General features: G+C 49.6%; 1 protein-coding gene across 5 annotated transcripts in view; it reads right to left on the bottom strand.

The window, feature by feature from the left end:
• The window catches only part of GPSM1 (G protein signaling modulator 1), a 150897-nt gene that overhangs the window by 55163 nt on the left and 71107 nt on the right, over positions 1 to 24627 (bottom strand). For all 5 annotated transcript variants that reach the window (XM_030535611.1, XM_030535610.1, XM_030535612.1 and 2 more), the window contains one exon: positions 23253 to 23367. In XM_030535611.1, coding sequence (XP_030391471.1) covers positions 23253 to 23367 — 115 coding nt within the window. The remainder of the gene's footprint in view (positions 1 to 23252; positions 23368 to 24627) is intronic.

Raw genomic sequence — 24627 nt, forward strand, 5'->3', positions numbered from 1 at the left:
CCTGTCCTCTAGTCATTTTAAAGCATTTTGCAAACACTGCCCAAGCCCTTCCAGGGACCCCACCCCAGGCCATCACTGTCCCTTGGAGCCTAGACAGAGCTGAGCCCAAGGTCACACAGCAAGGGCCTGGCAGCCCCAGGAATGCTCACCCCCAGCTTTGAGCACCGAGCCACATTCCCTCCCTTCTCACAAGTCATCTTCGGGTGCTGACAGAACAGAGGGGAGGGGCCCTATCACCCAGGCTCCCCCATCCCCACCCCAAATGGAAGTGTGCTCCTCCCATCCCAGTTACCAGAGTTACCTTCCAGGAACCTCCCATTAAAAACAGAAGGCATTTCTCAGACAACATTCATTTCAAAAGAATCTTTCTCCTGCATCTGCTGTGAAAGTTTGTTCCTGATTCCAGGAGTGCTTTGCCCCCTCTAGGTATCAGTGAGACTCTGAGAATCTGGACAGGATTATTATTTCTGCTCCTAGAGAGATTCTCTCTGGGTGCTTCTGTATAAACAGGGAGTCCATACGGGAGGTGAGAAATAGAAGGCGGGGGGTGGGAGGGGGAGAGAGCTGTGGTGTTAAGGACCATCCAATAAAGGTGCCCACAAATCTCCACAGCTACCCGAAAGCTGCTCAAGGCACTGAACTTTCATTGAAGTAAGCAAGCGACAGCCTCCTTCGTTATGTGCAGCGAGGTGTTTGGAACCAAGAACATTATAAACATTTAAAGCAGTTTCCAAATTTTGTTCTTGCTGAAGCAATGCCTTTGAGAGGTGAAGTCCAGTGTTCTAAAGCAAGCCCGCACCCCGGTGAAACCAAAGAGCAGCCTAAAGAGTCGTTAATTATACACCTCCATCCTCACTGCTTGAGTGTATTTGCAATAGCATTAGACCGTTGGAGATAAAAGCATTAATCTCTGACCTGACAAACCTACCTTTCCTTTGTTACTTTAATATACGTATTCATCTGAGACTTTCCCAGTAATTGGGGTGTAACACAACCATGTTTTTTCAGTTGTGGCAGTGTGGTTTTCCTTTATTGCCACTAGGATTTCAAATTCAGCGGAGGGAAAAGTTAAGAGTCAACAAATACACCTTCCAAATATCTAGTTACCTGGGAGTGAAATTAAAATCAGTTATGGGGCCAAATTCTGAACTTAGTTACCACAATTTTGCCACACTTCCACTGAGTAATAACTTACTCAGCAAGCAGCCCCATTCAAATGAGTGGACAAAGAATAAGGTACTGTACTACTCAGTGTAAGTCTCAGAAGCTAGCCCTAAGTTTGGAGTAAATCCACAGAGCTCATTGGAGTTTCTCCACATTTACACAGGGGTGCAACCAACACCAGAATGTGGTGTCTTTAATCACACACAGCCTCAAGAATAGCAGAGACTTCCATACTCACCTAACCACTGAGAAAATGTGAATCCAGCTAATTCTCTTTCAGATGGCTTCAAAGTAACTTCGGGGTACACTCAGTCCCGTCCCACAACCTCCGCCAGATTATTTTTCCCAGAGATATTTGTAATTGCCTAATATTCAGCAAAAAAATTGACACTCTCTTTCTCTCTCTCCTCCACTGATCAACAGCAGCAGCCGTGAATGCAAAAGATTGAGCAACTGAAAACCTGTGTCTGTTACTCTGTAGTTTTTTTTCTTCTCTCCTGTATTTATTGGCATGTTTACGAAGCCCATTGCAGACTAACGGAAAACCTCAGGGGCATTTCTAAATGCTATCTCTGTCTTTAAGGTTTGAAGAGGTCTTTAATCTAGCAAGTTGAAACCTTTTTGTGAACATCAGCTGAGCAACCTAACTGACTGACTGTATTCATAACTTATTTTTTTTTTGAGAATCTGGGTTTTTTGTTTTTGCTTTTTTTTTTGATACTCAAGGTCATGGGTTGTTTTTTTCTAAATCATTAAAAAAAATATCCACTTTATGAGCTAAATAGCTTGATTAACCAATCAGAATCTCTCTGGCTTGATGGCTTGGGCTGAGTTGAATGTTTTTCACATTTCAGTTTTTGCGTTTTATAAAACCGGATACGTCCACCACCACCTGATCTTAAAGCAGGCAGAAGCGACGGCCTTCATAAAACGATCTGTACTGAGATGAGCACAGAGAGACATACATATGTTCTCTCTATGCACATATTTGAGATATACTCATAAATACACCCCCTCTCTTTTAAACCATCTCGTATCTACAAACACCCATTCTTACCTCTTTAACGTTCTCTGCCTCCCACAGACAGCCTCCCATATCTACCTATATCCAACACCCATTCTGATCTCTCCCTCTTACACACATTCTGTATTTCCTATATTTATACATTACTACTCACAGCCACCACCATCTTTGGGAGAGTTAAAAGCTCTCCCATTTCCTAGAGTGACTGAATTATGGCAAGTAGGTTCCAGCTTTGCAGGCCATGGATCCAGTTGTTTACCAGAATCGACTGAACTGGAAAATCCTGACTTTTTTTCTCTCCAATGTCCAGGGCAGGCGTTGGGAATGGCTCCCCTTGTGGGCAGCAGGAACTTCACTGCTCAGCATCTAGCCCACCGGCCTCTTGGTGACTTTGCATCAGGCAGTGAAAGAGAAAGGGTCTGGCCCTTGTCTGCAGCGCAGGAATCCAATGTGATGCTCTGGAACACACGCTTCCGCTAGATACTCTCCAGCCTCACTGAAGTGACATTAATAGGTCAGAATCATGGTATGTCTTGTGTACTGACAGGAGGATCCAGAGACGTCTCGTGACACCTCTACCACCTTTATCGTCCAGAGGAGCTGTTTAATAACAACAAACCCTTGTCCTGCTCCAGCACCTTCTGCACAGGGCTACGAAAGCACTTTGTGAAGGTAGATATTGGCCCCATGAAATAGCCTGGGAAAGTGAGACCTAGGGAGGTTCAGTGACTTGCCCAAGATAATGTAGGTAATGACGGGCATTGGCAGAGCTGGGTGGGTGGAACCCAGGACAGGAGTAGTTCAAGCCGCTGCAACTCGTCCCTCTGGCACTTTGAGAGGCCGCGGCACTTCATGCTGTTATTTGCCCTTCGCTGGTCACAACTAACAACCTTCACACAAGCCTTTCAAAACATGTTGTTTGTGTTTGAAAGGGGCAATATATTTATACGCATATGTGAGACATTGATGGACATGTGTTTTATGGAAGGCTTTCTAATTCTGTAAACCATTAGGTCTAAACTGACTGACCACATTTGGGGTTTTAATTTGCCACTCATTGATGTTGAAAGGGATTTCCAGTGCCGTGTTTTCTGCAGTGAAATACTTGGGGGGAGGGGAGCAGATGGGCTTTAGAAGAAGACACTTGGAAAAGATGAATTATTTGATTTTAAAAGGCTTTTTATTGCATTTGTATCCAACCAAAAAAAAATAGAGGCCCCAGTTCAATAAACATTTACACGTGAGTAACTTTACGTATGTTGTGAGCCACTCTGCACATGTGGGCAGGTCTGCCGGGTTTGCTAAGATTACTCCCAAGAGTAAAGTTACTCACATGCATGAATTGGGACCATTACGAGAGACCCACTTTGCTTGGAATTTGAGACTATCAAACAAGATTGCAAGCGTTTTATTCGCTGCTCATCTTCCAGGAAACATATTGATTCAAATGCTTCCCTATGGAGAATGGAATTTAATAGAACGTACGTGTGGTTAAGGAAGCACACATGACACACAAGGAAATCATGAACGGCTCAAGAGCTGCTGTATTTGTGTATGCTCCAGATTTACAGAGATGTCCTGAGGAGAGGATTTTTCAGTCTGGTTTAAGTTCATTTTACAGTTCAGGTTGGAGGAGGCTCAGGGCTATGATTCACATTCAGTGAGTTCTGAGTTGTCTCGTAAAATTTCAGCTCCAATGGTGGATATTATTATTACTATTTATTTGTAAAACTGCTGGGGGCACCCTATATAGCGGCAGGCAGTGTGCATACACACAGCGAGAGACAGTCCCAGTTTTACACTCCAAATACACTAGACAAAGGGTCTTGTCCAGGGTCACACAGCAGGTCGGTGTCAGAGCCAGGCATAGAACACTAGTGCCCCAGTTCCCCACCCCAATGCCCTGTCTGCTGTACCCTGTTGCTGACACCACAGCAATTGATTTCACCAGAGTTTCACCATCATGGGTCGCAGCTGAACCACACACAAGAAACAGGCCCCACCATCCTGGCTCTCAATATGACCTAGGAACAAAACTATAAGAGTCAGTTTGGATGAAGGGATCAAACTCCAGCCACATGTGTGCTGTGGAGGCAGGCGGGGGGTGGGGGTGGGAGAGAGGAAAATGTGAGGTTCTCTGCTAGCATGGAATGCAGAAGCTGTCCACAGTCCTGACCCGACAATCTGATCCATGCAGCTGGGGATCTGTGATGTGTTGCACCCAGAACAGGATGTACAGATCCATATATGTCAATCTTCAGGATCAGAGACTTTAATTTTAATTAGCGAGAGAGAGAGAGAGAGAGAGAGAGAGAGAGAGAGAGAGAGAGAGAGGCCCAAATCAGAACCTCAAATCCGAACACTAAGGTTGGATCCAAATCCCTAGATCGATCCTGCCACTGTAGTTTTGGGTTGGGTTAACAGTCAAAGCCAGAAGTTACCAGTTCTCTGGTCCAGATGTCAATGAAGTCCAAGATGGCAGGCAAATCCTGAGGTCACATCTCACAAGAACATCACCAAAGAGGCTGGACATCAGTAAGGATTCAGCCTCCAATGCAAATGGCAGCTCCTTAGCCCCATCTCTATACACTGTGCACCTCTAATAGCAGCCAATGCAGCCATTTCAGGTTAGCAGTTTAGTTGGAGTAACGTTACAGCTGTGACTGGGTACGGTTCCCTCGTTTCACCTACCCCTATGGATGGAGACTGGCGTTTATCTGGTGTTCGCTGTAGGATCTTGAACAACAGATGGAGGATGGGGAGATAGCACACACCCGTAGAGGGCTGTGGCTCTGCAGAGAGAAGGCCTTCTTCCATCTAATCAGCGCTCATTGACGGAGGGAAGCATTTATGGGCACTCCGAAAGCTGTGCCACTGGCAAATTCCACTGGCAACATGCCATGGATGCACTTTACTCTGGCAAAGAGGCCAGCTAAACATGAAGCACCCCTTAACTACCCCCTTCAGTGCCAAGGTTTCATCCCAGTGCTTCTCAATCCAAAGAGTGTCCCCCTTGCACTATAAGGCTTGCTTAGCATGTAGGTCATGCACATGCCATGTTTTCCACCCTGGGCCAAGAGGCTATGGAGTGAGACCCTGGGTTTATACCCTAGTGCGGCACTAAGGATGTGTGATTTGGGTCTTCGACTGAAAGGTTCAGCCAAGGTCGCACCTGCCCTGTTTCTACGGGAAGGTTCTTCCCATGACGCTTTTCAGGAAAACGAGGCACAACCCCTTGCCAGTGCTGCAATCCCCAGCCATTGTGCTGCCAGGTCAGCTGATTGCTGCCATAATGGCCTTTGAACATCCCGGCAGCACTGCAGGTCACCCCGAGCCATGGTTGCACTGGTTCCAGGCGCTCTCTCAAGCGTGCAATATATGGAAGGCAAGACAAAGAGGAACACGTTGTAAGATCACAAGCACCAGATATTCTGCTTGCTGGTGGAAACAGGCACCACCGCCATCCTCTCACGCTCTGCCCTTTGTACAGCAACAGGCTGGGGAGGCGGTATGCTGAAGGGAAGGAGTCAGCACTGACTCAGAAGGAAAGAGCAATAACCAACACTGCTTCCTGCAGCACCAGCATTTCCCAGGGAGGCCTCCCAAGAGCTGGGCCCAGCCTTGCTTGGCTTGTGTGACTGTAGTGGTGCACGGCTGCAGCAGTAGCAGCTCAATACAAAATAAGACGCGACCATAGAAATCACTGGGAGGGGAAATGTCTCTTCACCACCACCTGTTAACAGGGATTTTCCTAATCGTGGTGATGAGACCCCACCTGTGATCCGGCCTCACCCTGAGTCGCTGTACCCCTCGCGAGGCGAGCGTGGGCTGGGAGAGCTACGCTCTTTTAAAGACACCCTCCGTCTCCGACTGGCACCTCGGAGCTGCAAGGCTTTGATAAGATCCCGCAGAACGTGCATAGCAGTGACTCAGGGAGCTGTTTAAGGAGCTCTCCTCGAGATGACATGTGCTTTGATGACTCCTAGGCTCCCCCACCCACGGGGAGCTGCCTACTCCATCCCTGTTAAAGATAAAGCAAAGCCCCCTCTGGAAATGTAACGAGTGGCAGTTCTATTTGTGGGACAGGGACATGCCGAGCCCCTGTGGGGAGGCTGTGCCGGATTAAACCTGGCAGCGAAGCTCCACAGAAATCCAGCCTCTAAAGGCTAGAAGGCTAGGATGTTCTTCTACCCTCCCTCTCTCTGGCTCTCGTGGCAGGGCCGCGGTGCAGCTCGCGTGGTTGGCTCAGTGGCTTGACCCAGTGCCACCCTGGGCACAAGAGATGCCCTACAGTGCGCCAGCGTCTCCACAGATCACCACAAAACACGACAAGCTTTGGCTTTGGCCCTCGGTACCCTTCAACGTTCATTCTTTCAGGAGCCGCTTCTCTCCCCCTTGGGGCCTGTTGCAAAGCCCAATGAGGTTAATTGAAAGACTAAAAGGGGTAAAAGGGGTTCAAGCCTTGGGATTCAGGACCTGTGGGTCGGCTCCTGAAAGGAGCTTGCCAGCCCCGTGCTATTTGAGCTCTAGCCCGGCATGCTCCCCGCTCCACCCAGGGCATTTAAATTGCCCGGCTGGCAGATATTGATGTAGGAACTGTCAACGGCGGCACAGCAGCCCAACCACAACACCCCTGCTGTGCGCGCAGTGACCCCCGTAGTGCAGACCTGCCGTGTATGTTTGTCCAGCACCTCGCACAACAGGGTCCGGCCCTTGGTGAGGAGATCTAGGCACTACCGTCTATACCAGTCTCCAAGAACAGCCGCCCAGTTTTTGAAAAACCACACACAAAATGAGCCCTGTAAAAAAAGACTCAGCTTCGAGGGATCAGAACTGCCCTGAGATGTGGTCTAGTGATTGGAATGCATAAAGCGCGGCTCTGATCGCATTCTGCTGACACCTATCAGGGAAATCTGTGTCAAGCTAAAACGCCATCATTTCAGCAACCTCTTCAAAGGGGGTGGGGGGCGAGCACAGCAGGGGGGTGGGAGCGGGAGCCTGCAGCAGGAGCAGCAGTTCACTTAGGGCTTTAATTAGTCCTCAAACACATAATGAGTTTGGCTCCTGTAAATCCACTTGACCTTTCCTATTATCAACACTCCTCCCTGTGGCTGACAAAGGCTGGCACTTGCTTTCCCAAGCACCATTGCCCTGAGATAGCACTACGCAAATAATAATGCTTATTTACAGTGAACGGGTGCTGACAGGCCTCACGACACAGAAACCGAACTGCTGGCCAAGGCCACTAAACCCCCGTCTCCTGTACCTGTAACCATGGGATAGTGACTGAGGATTTCCCCTTTTGACTTGGTAATGGCTGCAAGGTTTGGGGGAGGAGAGGAGTCCTGGAATCTCCTGGCACTTCAGTGGCTGAGTGTGCGGGGAGGAAGTGCAGTGAGAGGGTGGCAGCTCAGCTGGCTTTCAGGCAGAACATGACTAGCTCTGGTTAAAGTATTTGCAGAGGGGACGGTGCTGGGCTTAGCCTCCGAAGGGTTCAGTGCATGGTGCTAGCAAATATTGCTTGAGGAACCTTCAGCCACACTCTCTGGGCCTTAGTTCCCAACCGATATAGTGCGGATGATGAGCATATTCTCTTCCCCCCACACACACACTTTTTTTGGACTGTGAGCACTTTGGGGAAGGGACTCTCTCTTCTCCTGGGTCTGTGCAGTGCCCAGCACAAAGGGGCCCTGATCTCCAGCCTGGTCTCTGGCTGCTACAGGAAATAAATAATGACTGTGCCGGAGCCTGCAATGTTCAGAGAATCCAGCAAAAGTTGACTCCCCAAAGCCAGCTGCTGGACTCTTGTGTTTACAGAGGTATAAACACAGGGACTCGATATTTTCCCTACCCAAGCAAATAAGACATTTCAGGGTGCATGTACCGGTGTCTGGGGTCTGCACTAGGCTAGGAAAAAATACAGTTCAAAATCCAATGGATAAAGATGTAGTGACAAGAAGCATGAGATCACCCTGTGGATAGGGGGCAGGATCAAACCTGGCTGCTTCCCAAGTCTAGCTGGACTCTCCTCCTAAAAGCTGAGTTCCAGGACAAGGCTCTGCATTCTGGGCTCTTTCCTCAACATACCAGAAGCAACTAACTGGCTGGGAACATCAGGTATCCAGCCAGAGCGAACCCATTTCCGCTGCGAAGACAGGCTTCCAATGTGTTTGTGCTGCCTAGCTCTGTAGAGCTGTATTCACTGGCATAAAGAACAGAAAACAGCTGAGTCAATATCAGAGCCTGAATGTTATCCCCAAACTCCCCACGATAACAGCTTTGAGGGATTTTTTCCCCCCATGACAAAACTGTTCCTTTAAGATAAATATAATATACAACAACAACAACAACATCGCACCTCTCAACCAAGCAGCTTCTCAGCTGCTTGATTTGGCAGGAGATGCACCACAATGTTGTCACCTTAGTTCTACGCCCTCCGGCAGCCTGGCTCAGAATAGCATTAATAATATTTCACAAGTACACGGCCCCTGGGAGCCCATCGGAGCTCAACAGCCTGTGTGCTCCTGGAAGCCAGCCACCTCCATGATGGGCAGCCTGTGCTCAATGCCTTACGTAACTGGGGGAGTGGGCGAGGGGCGGGAAGGTTAAGAGGGAAATACCGGACAGGACAAGCCCTGCCTTTCCACACTGCCATGAGATCTTTGATGGCCACACGGGACAGGCAGGACTTGAGATGGGAAAGCCTCCTCTGAGACTGAGATCACAGACGCATCATCCCCTCGTGAAAAGTGCATCTGACCTGCAGAGAAGTCAAAGAATGAGGCTATTCATTGCTGGACTTGGGTATGAAATGATTCCATTTCTCATGGACTCAAGTGTTTGTTAAGGATTCGGTTTCTCTTTGCTTGTGGATAAGCCATTGAAAGAGACTTTCCTACATAACTGCCCCTACTGACACCCAGCTGCCCTATAAAGCATGGCTTTTCTGTCAAAGTTTTCAAGAAAGCCGTTCAAGAAGGAGAGAGTACTCTTTTGGGAGGCTGCACATCTTTAGTGGTAGGATAGAGGGATTCTGTCTCCTAATCTGACTCATGTGCATTTGGGTAAAGCCCTGTGCCTCTGTTTCCCCATCTGTAAAACCAGAGTGGACATCTGGCTCCCAGGCAGGGCTGCGGGAGGCGGTGGAGGCTTGCTGGCAAAGTGCTCTGATACTTGAGGGAATTCATGAACCAGTACGGCCCAACCAGCAGAACCAAGGCTGGGTGGTTTGATTCTGGAAACCAGATTCCGGCCAAGCCCCTAACAATTTTGCGTGGCCAAAAATAGTCAGGATGGAATCAAAGCATGGAACCGAGAGAATCAAGAGCTGGATCTGAGTCCATCTGGAACTCTGAAAGCATCCAGGAGATTCACCTCTCGACTGGGCTGGGGATCTAGATGCGGCAGTGCTCCAGGATCCAGCGTGACAGCAGGATTGTTAGGCTGATGGTGAGTGGCCCCACAGGGTGGAGGTGGGAGGGTTTGCTTTGTGTTGATCAAGAGCGAGCCGCAGGGACCATTCAAGGAACAGCAGGGTTGGACTCAGAGGAAGAGAACCTTACCTCTCATCTGAAGGGGGGGGGCATTCTCTTTGGGGCTCCCCAGGATAGCGGGAAGACAGTAAGGTAACCTCAGGGCCCTAGGAGGAACAGGCAGCCCCCTGGCCTCCTTCAAGAGAGCTTAGAGCGTCTTACCCTGTGATTATCAGCTTGTGGAAATAAGCAAGAGATCAAAAAGGAGCCGAACCTCAGCTAAGCAGTGACATGCTGTAATTAACATGGGTGGGGGCTTCTGAGGCAGCTAAACAAGCACAATTAAGGCAGCTGTGTCCTCCAGACTGATTCAGGGTACAACAAACAGCAGCTGGCCCAGGCCACTCATAGTCCTGCAGTTCCTCCTCCAATGCCCACAACACCGGTCCCTGAAAAGAGGCCCCTGACCCATACTCCTGGTGCTGGCTTCTCACACGCACTGCCATGCTGTGATGCAGTAGGGACTGTCTGTGTGGGGAGTGGGAGAGCAGGAAAGGACTTTAGGGGATGGACGATGCCAGGGCCTGTAACCTGAGCTAGGTAAGGGAGGGGAAAGGTCAACACCTTTGCCTGGGAAGGGGACAAAGGAAGGGAGTGGCAGGAGGGAAGCAGTTTGAGTTTGGGCTTGGGGCTGTGTGGGCGGAGTTCAGAGTATCCTAGCTAGGATCCAAGCACCCTGAAAGCCCAAAAGGACTCGGTGGAGGGGTCCTAACTGTGCCTGCAAGCTCTGCTGTAACCTGTGTTCCTGTTGTCCAATAAACCTTCTGTTTTAGTGGCTGGCCGAGAGTCACTGTGGGTCCCAGGAAGAGGGGTGCAGGGCCGGACTCCCCACACTCCGTGACACATGCATTAGTAACACAGGTCTTTTATTAACAGGGCACCGTCTGGCCAAGGATCAGAGCTACTTTCTTCACAAAGACATCAACCTGATGAGAAGGAATCAGCCGCTAATGGGGTGGCGCGCGAGAGCTCAGTGACCAACGGCTGCTGTTCATCTCAGAGGATCCACCTTGAAGCATCCTGTGGCAGTGCATGACGGGAGGTGGGTGGCAGTGCCAGACTGTGGGTTCCCTCACGGGGAGTGTCATCACTGTTACCCACCCCGGGGAACTCCCACTCGCTGTGCTAAGCAAGTTACAGCTGTCCTGAGTGCTCGTCTACTGGGCCAGCCCTTCTGCTCGCATAAACCAGTGAGATTCTGTGGCCTGCGTTGTGCAGGAGGTCAGACTAGATGATCAAAATGGTCCCTTCTCACCTTAAAGTCTGTGAGTCTATGAGTAAACCAGCGTAGCTAGCATGGAAGTCAATGGAACCATAACAATTAACATCATCAGAGGATCTGGCCTTACTCTGTTCACTGAGATGATAAAGGAGAGACCTCGGTCATCAAGTCGTCTCTGTAAAACACTTTGAGTGATACAGCATTAGCCCCCTCTCCGCCGTATTAAACTCTTCCCCATGAAAGAGGAAGCAAAAAAGTCTTGGAGACAAAATGCCCTCTGCGCTACTCAGGCCCTCAGATACTGTAGTGATGGGGCCATAAAAGTACTTAGATGAGGACTCTCTCTTTACATCAATTATTTTTTCTTTACTATAATAAAAAAAAAACAGCAACCCCAAACCATGGCTAGGTGCTTTAAGCTCTTAATAGTGAGACCCTGTGCATCTCTTACAGGGCAGTGTCATTCTGTATGAATGAGAAAAAAACCATTCATCGTCTCCTCTCAGATCCCTTGTAGCCCCAGGCACCTGGCCTGGTGGGTGTATTCTTACATTTAACGGTGCTATGTATTTCAATTAAGAACATCACGACCATGGCCATTTCCCATGCTCTTGGCTGGACAAGGAAACTGCTTACTGAACGTGAAACTTTGAACCAAACACAGCACATACCAGGAAGCCAAGATGCAGGTGTAAATGGTAACAGGGCTCTCGTGCTACCATGTAAAAATGGACTCCTCCAATTCAAAGGTAAAAACTTTTATGAGGGATTAAATATTCCCACAATTATTAGCCTTTCCCAGAATTAGAAGTTTGGAAGGGTTCCTCAAAGGTGCCATGGGAGGCCATAGGAGGCATCCTCTGAGATCTCCGGCCATATGTACATGCATATGCCATGGGATGCCAGAAGAGGCATCATCTTGGCTCATCATTCTCTCCGATGCACCAATCCCTGACAGCAGAAGACAAGCTGAGCAATCTCCTCTGACATCTAGAAAAATGAACACGTTCGTTTCAATCGCTCATTGCCTTCCTCTGTGACCTGAACAAGACTTGCTGTCCTATACACCTATGTCAGAAAGGAGATTTGCTTAAGAACAGAGGCAACTGGAGCTAGTTATGAAGTAGGCTAGAAGGGGAATCAAGGATTCTGAAACACAGGACACATCTTTTTAAATGGCATTAAGACAGAATTGGTGACACTCTCAACTGAGCATCCCAAACAATTGAAATCTGAATGGCTTTAGCTAGAGGCTCAGTCCCCAATGATTATTTAGAATAGGCTTGTGCTTTAACAGCTGCGTAACGAGACAGTAATATTCCTGCATCACTAGTGTGCTAGGGCTTTACTGGAAGTTGTGTGGGACAAGTTCCCTGCCCTACAGAGCTCATACTATAAATAAGATCGTTCAGTCTAAATATCTATTAAACAGCTGTTTGATCATCATAAACCAGACCAGTGTACGTTCTCCCTCATGCTTGGGTCAATCAGAAGTAACTCTGGTGAAATCAAGGGAGTTTCACCAGTGTCCGAGCCGCCTGAGCCAGAGAAGAATAAGGTGCAGACAGTTGGCATGGCCACAGATGAGCAGCACTTCCAAAAATCAGGCCCCTTATGTAGCTACGTATGGAGGTAGCAGTGTAATATCAGGCACCTAAGACTGACAGTGCTGTGAGTGTAGTCAGGAAACGTGAATGATCCTTGGGCAGCTGGGTTTGTTAGATAAGGCAGAGGCTTTCCTCAAGTGAGGGCTAGTAGGAAAGGGTTAAAATCTCTCCAGAGCTCTTGGGTAAAGGTGACTGTTTTTTTTGCAGCGGTGCCATCCTGAATCCCTGCAGTTTAGCTTACTCTGTCTGAACTGCAGGAATGGGTCTGGCTTCCCACTGAAGTTATTCGCTACCTGCCCTTGAAACGGGCTGACAGGAAACCAGTCTGGAAGGACGCTCGCAACAAGGCAACAGAGGAAAGTGGGGATCCCCAGGCAGACCGCTTGCTCTCTAATTAGTGACACACTGTTCTGCACAGTTCAGCATTAGGGACCAGACGCCACCGAGACAGCCGAGACAGCTACAAGAGGCCACCATTAGCAAGCTTTGCTTTCCAGGCATTCTGAGCGGCTGTCAGGCTACGGGGCAAGCGGACCTTGGACAGGACATTGTTCTGCACAGCTCTCCACATGCTTATCAGTCCTCATCTGCAGCATTCTCTGCTGGGCCCCTCCCTGGGCTTCCCTATGCAGAACAGATCAGCTACCCTGTTTGCATGTGACCTCCCTGCAGCACCAGGCTCTAAACACTCACTGATCACTTGGCCCTCAATAACTGCGGGCAGTGGCCCCTGGTATTCCTGTCCAGGCCCTCAGCCCTACCAATGCAATCTCGCTGGACTAAGCACAGGGAAGGATGAGGGAATCATGCAAGGAGACAAGTGATAAAGCTCTCCCAGAGCCCAAGCTGTCACATGCTGGTCCCCTGCTCTGCTTCCTGACCAGTGAAAGCACAAACAGTCCTGGAGCAGCTTTCACTTAAGGGATGCACTGAAAAATTCCAGCTAGCTAGCTAGCTGGCTGGCAGGGACAGCTCTCTGCCTTCTGTCTAGCATCTCCACCCCCTTTTGACATGAACAAACCCCCTTCCCTTCCCATCCCTCTGCCCAGCTGGCAGGTTTCCCTAGATCCATGCCAATTTCCACAAGGGAGAGAACAGCCACTGAGGTGCTGAGGGGAGTGAAAGCAGGAGCTCTGTAAGGCCCTGCTCTGTTTAATGTACCAAAGAGACCTGAGTGAACCCTTGTGGGAAGACAGCACCCACTAGGCATTTGGCAATCATAGCCTAGTGGTCTGAGCACAGATCTAGGACCCAGGACCTCACAAGTTCTAATCTAGCTCTGAAAACGACTCCCCTCCGGGGCCTCGGGTGAGTCATTTAACCTTTCCATGCATCGGCCTGCACAGAGATCAAACTCACCTTCGTCACAGCCATGTTGCGCAGATCGCGAAGTGCCATGTGCTATTTAGAGCAGAGCCTGAAAAACAAGGCTCCACCAGGCAGGTCCGAGCCAGCTGTGCCCCTGCCCGGGGAGCCATCTCTCTGCCTCCAAGCGGTTACACCCCACCCCCACAGCCAGTCTCTAACGGGAGCAGTGAGCACACATTGGGCTGTTTATGCCTCCTGCTCTCTGGATCCCATCCCAGCACAGGACAATGTTTTCCATTGTTGGCAGCTGCCTTGGCTTCCCCTCACTATTTGCACAGCAGGTTCCCTTCATTTTCTCCAAGCAAAAACCTGCCAGTAACCAGCTTTTAACTTGCCCCTCCTCCCACAAGAGGCTCTTTGGCTTCATAGCAGGCGTCTCACCTTGGGTAGAAGCCCCTCTGAACAGCCCTGCCAAGGGCCATCCCCGGCTAAAAGGAACTGACTGACAGCTCTCTCTGCTGCCTGCCAGCGACAAGGGTAAAACGCTGGGGCCAGCTGGACGCCTCAGAGCTGAAACCTTTTTGTCATTCCACAGAGTCCCAGTGCTACACAACACAGTCTCATCTCTCTCTCTCAGCTGGGCTCCAAAGTGCCCTGTGGTGCTCCAGAACAACGGGAGCCATAGGCAGCCACAAGGGTTCCCCTGGGGTAGCTGTGAAAGAGGCTGGAGCCCAAGCCTGATCTCCCGCACTGAAAAACAGAACAGGTGCAAGTCGTGCAAGGTTTCCCGTCTGGTCCCACTTCCCAAGCCCCCAGTCTGCTTCCACGAGGCCCGTCATCTTCCAGGAGCGAACGGGACATATGGTTTCCAAGGCCCGTTCTTCCCTCAGTCACTCTACTGAAAGTGTCAAAGTGGTGCCAGGTGTGAACACGTGTCCACTAGGCACTGAATTCTCCTATCTGAACCCCAGGCAGAAAATAACCGGACGCAGTATCATTTCATGCACAGAGCTCTAAGAGCTTTACAAAGGTGGGTAAGGCATCTCCCCGTTACAGACAAGGCAAAGAGACGGGAAGTAACTTGCTCAAAGTCACACAGCAAATCAGGAGCAGAACCAGGCATAAACCGGAGCCTTTCTACTCCCAATCCGGGGCCCTATCCCCTGGACCATAATCCCCTAGTCCTGCTGGAAACGAGGAGGGGAGACTGGAGAGGGAGGGGATGTCCTGGCCACTCTTCTCATTCATAATAAAACAGGTTCTGGAGGGGCGGGGAAGACTGCTTGTGAGCTATCAGAATGCAGAATGACTGCTCTGTCTGAACATGGCCATTGCAACGCCAGTCTCTAAACCAGTGGTTCTCAACCCATGTACTATATGCTGGTCTCTGTGTGCTACGTGGGCCGCATCCACACAACGTAGATACTACCTGTATGGCCCTGAGGATGTCACATGGGCCGCAGCTGGGTGCTGATTGGGCTCTAAATGCTCACTGCTTTCCAACGTTCTCCGAGTGAACAAATTCTGTTCCAGCCCAGACCCAGCTGGGTGGGTGGTAAATACCACACCTGCCACGGGGGAAGACTGAATAACTGCCTCACTTACACAGAGCCAGTAGGCGCCGCCAGTCCCAGCCAGCCAGAGCACCAGCCCTACCAAAGCACCTAGTCCGTCCCCAAAGTCAATGCAAGGCAGCTCCCTGCAGGACCCCAAGCTTCACAGGAGTCACTGCTGGATGCAAAGTGCAACGCAAAGCTGCCGGATATGGAGAAATGGCTCAACCTCTTGGCCCAAGAAGCAGAGTAGGTGAGAGAAGGGCAGGAAGGACAGGGTCCTGTGCAGAGCTCTCTCGAAACTGGTGATGGGCCAATCTCAGAAGGTTCGTCTGGGATGAGCCCCAACAAGTGTGGATGGCACAGAAGTCTCCATTCTGCGACCCCTGAAATCAAACACAAATCTTGTACTGCTTAAAGCAGAGGCAGCACGGTACAATGGACCTGGTTCCTATTCCTGTCTCTGCCCCTGCCTCACTCTGTGACCTCAGGCAAGTCACGTCACTGCTCTGTGCCTCAGTTTCCCCAGCTGTTCATTGAGGATGAGGAGACTCCTTCTCCTTTGTACAAGGCTTTGAAGCCTATAGGTGAAATGGGCTCTAGCAAGTTCAGAGGGGACAAGTCCAAGCCCTTGTGTCAGAAATCTCATGAGAACAGGTTCTCTAGGGAGATTCCCGGCCTTTCCCTTTCCCCGACACTCATTGATTTTGTGAGGAAGACTCTCCCTTTCTGGGGGGTGAAATTGTGGTCCAGGCCCAGACGCTGGGAAGAGACTCAAAGGCATTCTAAAGGCATCAGTGAAAACGAAGATGAAGCTCCCTGCACGTGCTCAACCCCTAGCAGTTCAGTGGGGGAGTTTCGGGCAAAGGGCCTGGTCAGTTACAACTCTCCAAACTGGTTCCTCAACCCAGCAGTAACTGGCTGAAATTCTTGAGACCCTATTATGCCGGAGCTCAGACCAGATGATCTAATGGTCTCCTCTGATCTTAAAGTCTATGAAACCTCAGTTCCCTAAATTAAAATAGAAGTGCCAACCTCTCCAGAGCAGACGTAGTGCAAAACCTTTTGTTTTTCAGTTCTGCTGTATTCAGACCCACATACCCCTGCTCAGAGGAATGACTACAGCCCATTTATTTGCTCTGTCTTTGTTCCTCTGGCTTGCTTTTGTTTGCTGCTTTACGCTTGGCATGTTTGGGTTGCATGACAAGGTTGCTGATTTCACAAGACTTTTACAGCCACCATCCTGCTCCTCTGGCCTCCGGCTTTGTCTCCAAACTGCCAGTTGTTCAAGGAATATTAATTAGATCACAAGGAACCCAGCAAGAGGAGCCAAAACAGCAGAAGAGACGGATCAGATATGAGCCTTTTCCAAACGCAATGCGATGCCCATTAATGAGACGCGAAAATAACCAGCAGTAAACGTCTGCAGTTTGCCGATACAGCTGGCTATGTTTCAGTTCCAGGCCCAGAATCATGGAGACCATAAGTGAGAAACCGCTAGAGGAATCTAGAAAGCAATTCAATTGACTTCAAACAGGTAGAATATTTCTAACAATGCTCCCCCTCCACCATCTGCTGATTTTAGCATCTACATGAACAAAGAGCCACCAAATTACCTTCCTCTTGCTCTGAAATGGAAAGGCTTGGGGTTTTCAAAGAGCTTCTCACCACAAGATTTACTGCTCCATAAAGCAGGACTTATAGACTCATAGACTTTAGGGTCAGAAGGGACCAATATGATCATCTAGTCTGACCTCCTGCACAAAGCAGGCCACAGAACCCTACCCATCCACTTCTATAACAAACCCCTAACCTATGTCCGAGTTATTGAAGCCTTCAAATTGTGGTTTGATTGTCCCAACGTCAGTTCTACGGCTCGCCTGCTTCCTGGCACAGACATACATTTTCCTCTGTCCGTTCCCCATGCTGTGAATTGCTGCTATGAATGGTAACCATGCTTTTATTACACATTGGGACCATCAGAGGCACCCAGTAACGTGCCTTGAAACCATTAACTGAACCTCACTGCTCCCTTGCGAAGCAGAGGAGCAGGATTAATCTCCCCTGTGCATCAGTGACTTCAGCAAATTCATGTGGGGAGGGAGTTAATCTAAGGCTATGGATACATTGAAATTAAAAACCCCTGGCTGGCCCCGGGCCTGCTGATCGGGCTCATGAGGCTCGGGCTAAGGGGCTGCATAATTACAGTGTAGCTGTTCAGGCTTGGGCTGGAGCCTGCCTTGTAGGACCATGCAAGATAGGAGGGTCCCAGCTGCAGCCCAAACCTGAATGTCTACACCACAACTAAACAGCCCTTTAGCCTGAGTTTGCTGGCACGAACGGGCTAGCCACGGGTGTCTAGTTGCAGAGTAGATCTACCCTAAGAGCCAGGGACAGAACCCAGGAGTCTGTACTCTAATTCCTGTGCCTGAACTACAAGGGCATCTTTCTTCTCTTATTATACACACACAACTATTGTGACACACACACACGGTAATCACACACAGGGTCACTGCAAAGGCACTCATGCTGTGGCATCATTAACATTTACCCTAACAAATCTGAGCATTTCCTTGTCTCTCTTGAAGTGAAAGCTCATTCTTACACAGTGCAAATACATGTTTTAGTAACAGCCCATGTCCTATAGTTGTTTCCATGGGTACAAAGACAAATATGCATCTGTTCCACAGAGGAATACAGCTGTGAAAAACCTGTAGCAAAGGACAAAACCCAAGGGTGGGTTGGGGCTTCACTGAAAGTCCTAACTGAGGCCTAGGTTAGGTGATCATTTCATCCACTGTTGAAATGCAGCTACATCTGGGGTAGAACATGGCAGCTTTTTAACACAACATCTAGAGAAGCTACAATTTCTATTTCAAAAGGAGGTGAGGAAGAATGGTTTATCCAATCAGGAAAGCTGCAGTGAGCAGGAAAATAAAGATTCGGCAGACTGATCAATGCTGTCCTGTGAGCGGGAGGAAAAGAGCACTGAGACATTGGACCAATACCAAATTTTCCAACTCGGGTGAAAAAAATTCTGGCTTTTTTCTCCCACAGCAGAAATTGGTCTGTATCAGTAAACTGTAGCCAGATAATCTCCAACATGCTGGAAAATCCATAAGCCCCACCCCCCAATCACACTGCACTCAGCTTCTGGTAAAAGATGCCAAGAAGCCATGCTTCAGAAATTGCCCCTTCACTGAAAGAAAGGGCAGTATTTACCTCTCCTCTCGGACATGCCCGAGAAGCTGTGGTGAAGTCTCTCCCTGGCAGGCCATAATTCGTTAAGGAAAGCGCTGATGTTTGCCACAGGCCCACTGTTCACTCCCTCTCACTCCCGCGCTCCCTTTCGTCGGTCGCTTTTTTTACTAATTTATTTATTTTTTTAAGAACATTTTGTCCTTCTCTTTGGAACAAACCTGACCCTGGAAACCCGATCACTGGCACCGCTGATGAATGAGGTCATTATAACCTATCAAAGCCTCAAACAAACAGTGACGGCTGATTAACACAGCCACTCTTTCGCTCTGTGATAATTAGGCACGTAGACTGGCATTGCCGTCAGTCACTCATAAACGTGCTCAGGTCAAAGAGGGAAATGAAATCTGGCTTTGGATGCAAACCCAGCCCAGCACTAGCCTTGGGCTTGGAGTGGACAATGGTAAGGCTGATGTGCCTAAGATTTGCTGCCCCTCTCCAATTCACTCCTTTGCATAATAATTAGTTTCAATTATCAACCTTCCCCTCCCCCATCTCTCTTTAGCCCTGCAAAAGGCTTAACCCTCCCAGCACTGGCTGATCTCCTGGGGTTTGAGGTCTTGAAGACTGGGGAGCTAGGGGCATGGTGCCAGGGAGTGGGAACAGTTTCTGGATGCTGGGAGGGGGAGCACGCCACCCCATGTGTCTCTCTCTGGTAAGAAGCCCCATCTTCCTCCATGCTCAGCTCAGCTCCAGTCACTTGGGAACCAGCATGTGGGGGAATCGTATCAGGGAGGCAGGTCTGGAGGGAGGAGGCGTGAACAGCACCAAGTACTGAGGCCCCAGCTCCGATCTTCCTGTCTACATGGGGAAACAGATCAGCTGAACTCCAGAGCTCTAATTATACATATCTCTCCATGTGGACGCAATTTTGGAATAAAGTGACATCTTCCCCCACATAGCTTAAACCGCTTCCAACACAACATGGGGAAAAAAAGGTCGCTTTTATTCCGATCAGTGCATCGCCCAGGGAGCTGTACCGCCAGAGCCACAGCAGTATAATGAGACTAATACAGCGTATTAGCAACCTCGGTTGCCAGAAAGATGCTGCCATTATCCAAAAGTTTCCAGTAAGCCAAAGGCCCGTGCCTGAGACGACAGCAGGGGGCGCCGCCTGCACAGGAGGTAACCGGGGAGCCCTGGCTGGCATCTGGTGCTGCAGGTTGGAGGGAAGGTGGCAGTGGGGAGGGGAGTCCTGGGGATTCATGGTTCCTTTCCTTGCCCTCTCTCGGCTGCACTCTGCCCTGGCACAGGGACCACGCTCAGCACATCACAGCACTTCCTTCCCTGGTTGCAGCCCTGCAAACCTGCCTGTGGCCAGGGCTTGCCACAGGGAGCAGGGGCTACTGGGATGTCAATCAATAGCATCGCAGCTGCCAGTATCTAAATCCTATTAACGTTAAAATGAGTGGGACGGGATCGGCTCCTGGGCTGGCATTGCCAGTGACCGAAAGCAGCCTTTATCGGGATTGCAAATAAGCAGCATCCACTGCGTAGTTCTGCCTGTCAGTTTCCCCACATAGACAAGCCTTGTTATACAGTGGGAGCCCCCTCAGCTGGCTGCCTGCCCACCAGCTGGGATTATCAAACACACTCAGCCCCCCAGAGCTCCATCGCACTAGAAGACAGATTAGGACAGGGCCGAGGCAACTTAGCCACACCACGTGGGGGCATCTTGCCCTGCTGGGTCTGCTGTGTGGATAAACATTGTGCCTCAGATGGGCACACAGGCACTTTTCAGCCACACTCAGCTGTCGTAGAACCAAAAAACAAGGAAGCAAATCCAATTTCTAGGTTAATTCCTGCTGCCATTCAAAACAAAAACATCTGCCAAAGGGAGGAGGCTTCTACTGAGGTGTCACAAACAATGGAGGACACGAGCTAATTGACGAACAGAGACATGGAAGGACAGCCTTGCAAAATGAGGCCAATTGCATGGTTGGTACAGCTGCAGCATTCCAAACTAGCTTTGAGAGAGCTCAGCTCAGCTCCCGCTGCAGCACAGGGCCTGAGCCTGGCCGAAAGCATTTACAGCTCAAGTGGAATGAATCCTCTGGAAAGGCCTTTGGTATTTCAACTCCAGGCTACACCTTCAAAATCAACAAGCAACGCAAACAGGGATGGCTAATTTCATTTCAGAAACACACTCAGACCACTGTGAGATCCTCTTTCAATCTGCTGCCGACAACAAAATAACCAACGCGAGAGAAAAGTGACAGCCTTAATAAGGTCAAATTTAACTAACCAACAGCCCCCCGGATGCTACTGCATCTATGGGGAGAAACGAGGTCTGTCTGATGCATGTAAGCTATTGGTGTAAGAGAGGCCATGAGGGGGATGGTATGATGGGATAGCCTAATTTTGGCAATTAATTGATCTTTGATTATTTTAGCAGGTAAATATGCCCAATGGTCTGTGATGGGATGTTAGATGGGGTGGGATCTGAGTTACTACAGAGAATTCTTTCCTGGGTGCTGGCTGGTGACTTTTGCCCACATGCTCAGGGTTTAGCCAATCGCTATATTTGGGGTCGGGAAGGAATTTTCCTCTAGGGAAGATTGGCAGAGACCCTGGAGGTTTTTCACCTTCCTCTGCAGCATGGGGCATGGGTCACTTGCTGGAGGATTCTCTGCACCTTGAGGTTTTTAAACCACGATTTGAGGACTTCATTAACTCAGACATAGGTTAGGGGTTTGTTACAGGAGTGGGTGGGTGAGATTCTGTGGCCTGCGTTGTGCAGGAGGTCAGACTAGATGATCATAATGATCCCTTCTGACCTTAAATTTATGAGTCTATGAGTATTCAGCATCGCTAGACATGAATTATTCTGGGGGCACTTTGACACTGGTTTTCGGCATGCTGAGGGCCTGTTTTCATTGTGCTCTCCAAGAACACGCATGCTGCAAGCACATCCTTCCAGCCAAGAACTGCAGGGCACCATCTGGTGACATGCTGTGTTTTCCCCCTCACCCACAGGGGCCTGGGAATGGTGAGACTGGGATGAGATATGGAATCTAGCTACAAACACAGGCTATGTGGGGTCAGCCAGCCCACTGCCACCATGCTAAGTGGTGGCTACCCCACTTCCAAAGAATGGAAACCCCAGAGCAGTGGTGAAGAGAGCTGGTTAGAACACGTCGGACCAAATGGGTTTTCATCCAAATTTCCCTATTCGTTGAAACCAAAACCTTCCATGGAGACTGTTTGATTTTGATGAAGTCTCAGGAAAGCCAGGCAGGATTGCGACAGACCCAGCCTGCTCCATCCTGGGCAGCTTTCAAAATCTGCCCAGTGTCCTGCCGGTTCCTCTGTCTAACTCTTCGGCAACCCACCTGCCAGGCTACAGGGAAACCAAGATTCCAGAGTCTGCAGTCCCTGGGGCAGGGACTTCCAGCTCCTGTGGCCAAAGGCCAACCAGCTAGACAGAGTGCTCCGGAGTCATTTCCAGGGTCTATGATCGCAGACCCCAGGGCTTTCCCTTTGACAGAGAATTTTAATTTTTTTTTGGTTATATTCCTAATTGGAACGAAAGCAAAGTTGAAACATCAAAATCCTCCGTGAAATGGAATTGCCTTTCTCCACATCGCTCTCCTCCCTCGATCCGCCCCACCCCCAAATTGGCAAGGGATTTGCAGGGCACAGTGTGTGTGTCTTGGGGAGGTGGGGGAATCAAAGCTCTTTTGTCCACTGCAACAATGTCATGGAACATCTCGCCTTTTCTCTTAGGAACTAGGGAAATGCCTGTGGAGCTTTCAGGGATGAGTCAGGCCCTGGGATGCTAAGGCATGTCACTCACTGCAGGCCAATGCAAGGGCTTGCTGGAGGCTCCTTTCTGGGGCACCCATGAGTGGTCAGACAGCCAAACAAGCAGTTACCACCCTTTGGAGACGTGCGTTATCACCCAGAGCAGTCAGAGAGGCATCCGGAGCTCAGCAGAGTGTTGCACGAGAGGATGTAGTGGGTTTTGCTGCCCATCACGAGAAGATTTCATAGCGATGCCGTTAATCTGCATCTCTCTGCTCCCTGGAGCCCAGTTCTGCACCACCCTGCACCTTGGCCCATGTACACACCTGTGCAGAGCATGGCACCAAATAAGGACTCTGCACTCACTCACACCACTGGCTCTACTTCCCGCCCACGTGGCACAGCAGAAAACGATTCCGCACAAAATCTACGTGCAAGAGAACTAGCAGCTCCAAAGACACGTGAACAGAGCAAGAGGTCAGGAACGCCAGCCTGCCTTATTTCAAGGATAGGGGACTGTGGGGAAGTAAGGGGATATAGGTACAATGTAGCAGAGAGTGAGCCTCCCCGCCTGGGTAGACAGACTTGCCCCAGCTCCACTCCAGCTAGCGCGCTAAAAGCACTGTGGATGTTATGGCACCAGCAGTGACTCGGACTTGCTGCCTGAGCTCGGAAGGGGTCAGGTGGGCTTGGGCAGCTAGCCAGTGCCGCCATGTCCACACTGCTACTTTTAGCCTGCTAGCTCAAGTGGTGCTAGTGTGAGTGTGTTGCTGGGGCTGGGAGGCATGCTCCCAGCTGCAGTGCAGATGTACCCAAAGAGACACAGTTCCTGAGACTTACCTTGCGCTTCGTAGCTGGAGGAATGATGGGTTGCATCCCCATCCTCATCGCCAAGGGCTGACTTCAGCTGGGCCACGTTCATTCGAGCCGTCAGCTCCCCATTCCGATCCCCGATCTGCAAAGCCAAGACCAGCAAGGGAGCTGTTGAAAGGGCAATGTGCCGTGGGCCTGTGTCCCCTGCGCAGATTCAGAAAGCCCCGGCAGACTCAGGCAACACTGCATTATGGACACACTGTATGCTATCACTCCATCAGTGTAAGGCATTGTGGGACAGATGCTGGAGGACTGTGATGGTCAACATAAATAAAGCAGTGTCTACACTCACGCTGCATCAACCCCAGGATGTTGACCGTGGCTCAAAGCCACTCAGGGAGGTAGTGTTACTGCAACCCCTTAGTAGGGCATTTACATCAGTGGGGGACAAATTTAAGTGTAGACTCATGCACAACCAGGTCAGTGCAAGGCAGATTACGTCTTTCTAACTTAGTACTGTAGAGCAAGCCTGAGCAGCTGAATGGACAGTGCATCTGTGGGGCTTGGATATGCCTGGGTCAGTACTGTGGGGGGAGGGATAGCTCAGTGGTTTGAGCATTGGCCTGCTAAACCCAGGGTTGAGAGTTCAATCCTTGAAGGGGCCATTTAGGGAACTGGGGTAAAAAAAATCTGTCTGGGGATTGGTCCTGCTTTGAGCAGGGGGTTGGACTAGATGACCTTCTGAGGTCCCTTCCAACCCTAATCTTCTATGATTCTAAACCAGAGTTGGATGCTCTAGCACAGGGGTAGGCAACCTGCGGCATGCAAGCTGATCTTCAGTGGCACTCACACTGGCTGGGTCCTGGCCCGAGGGGCTCTGCATTTTAATTTAATTTTAAATGAAGCTTCTTAAACATTTTAAAAACCTTATTTACTTTATATACAACAATAGTTTAGTTATATATTATAGACCTATAGAAAAAGACCTTGTAAAAATGTTCAAATGTATTACCGGCAGGCAAAACCTTAAATGGGAGTGAATAAATGAAGACTCAGCACACCACTTCTGAAAGGTTGCCAACCCCTGGTCTAGAAAAATTCCATTCAGGAGCAGATCCTTGGGTTTTATGTTCTCCCCTAGTGATATCCCAGAACAAACTGCCCCAAAAGAAGTCTTTTCTGAACGTTAATGACACGCTGGTGAGTAACATCCTTGTGAAATGTCTGTATTAATACTATATGAGGAAACAGGGATACTTAATGATAAGTGTGCTTTAAAGTCCGTGGCCAAGCAGGCAGAAACAGGTTCCCTGCCTAGACAGGAGAGAAACCAGCTATTTACCTGTCTCCTAGGTAAATTAAGCATGGTGGAATCAAAACAATGGAAGCCCCATTTACGTAC

This window comes from Gopherus evgoodei, chromosome 16 (assembly GCF_007399415.2).
Source record: "Gopherus evgoodei ecotype Sinaloan lineage chromosome 16, rGopEvg1_v1.p, whole genome shotgun sequence".
NCBI lineage: Eukaryota > Metazoa > Chordata > Testudines > Testudinidae > Gopherus > Gopherus evgoodei.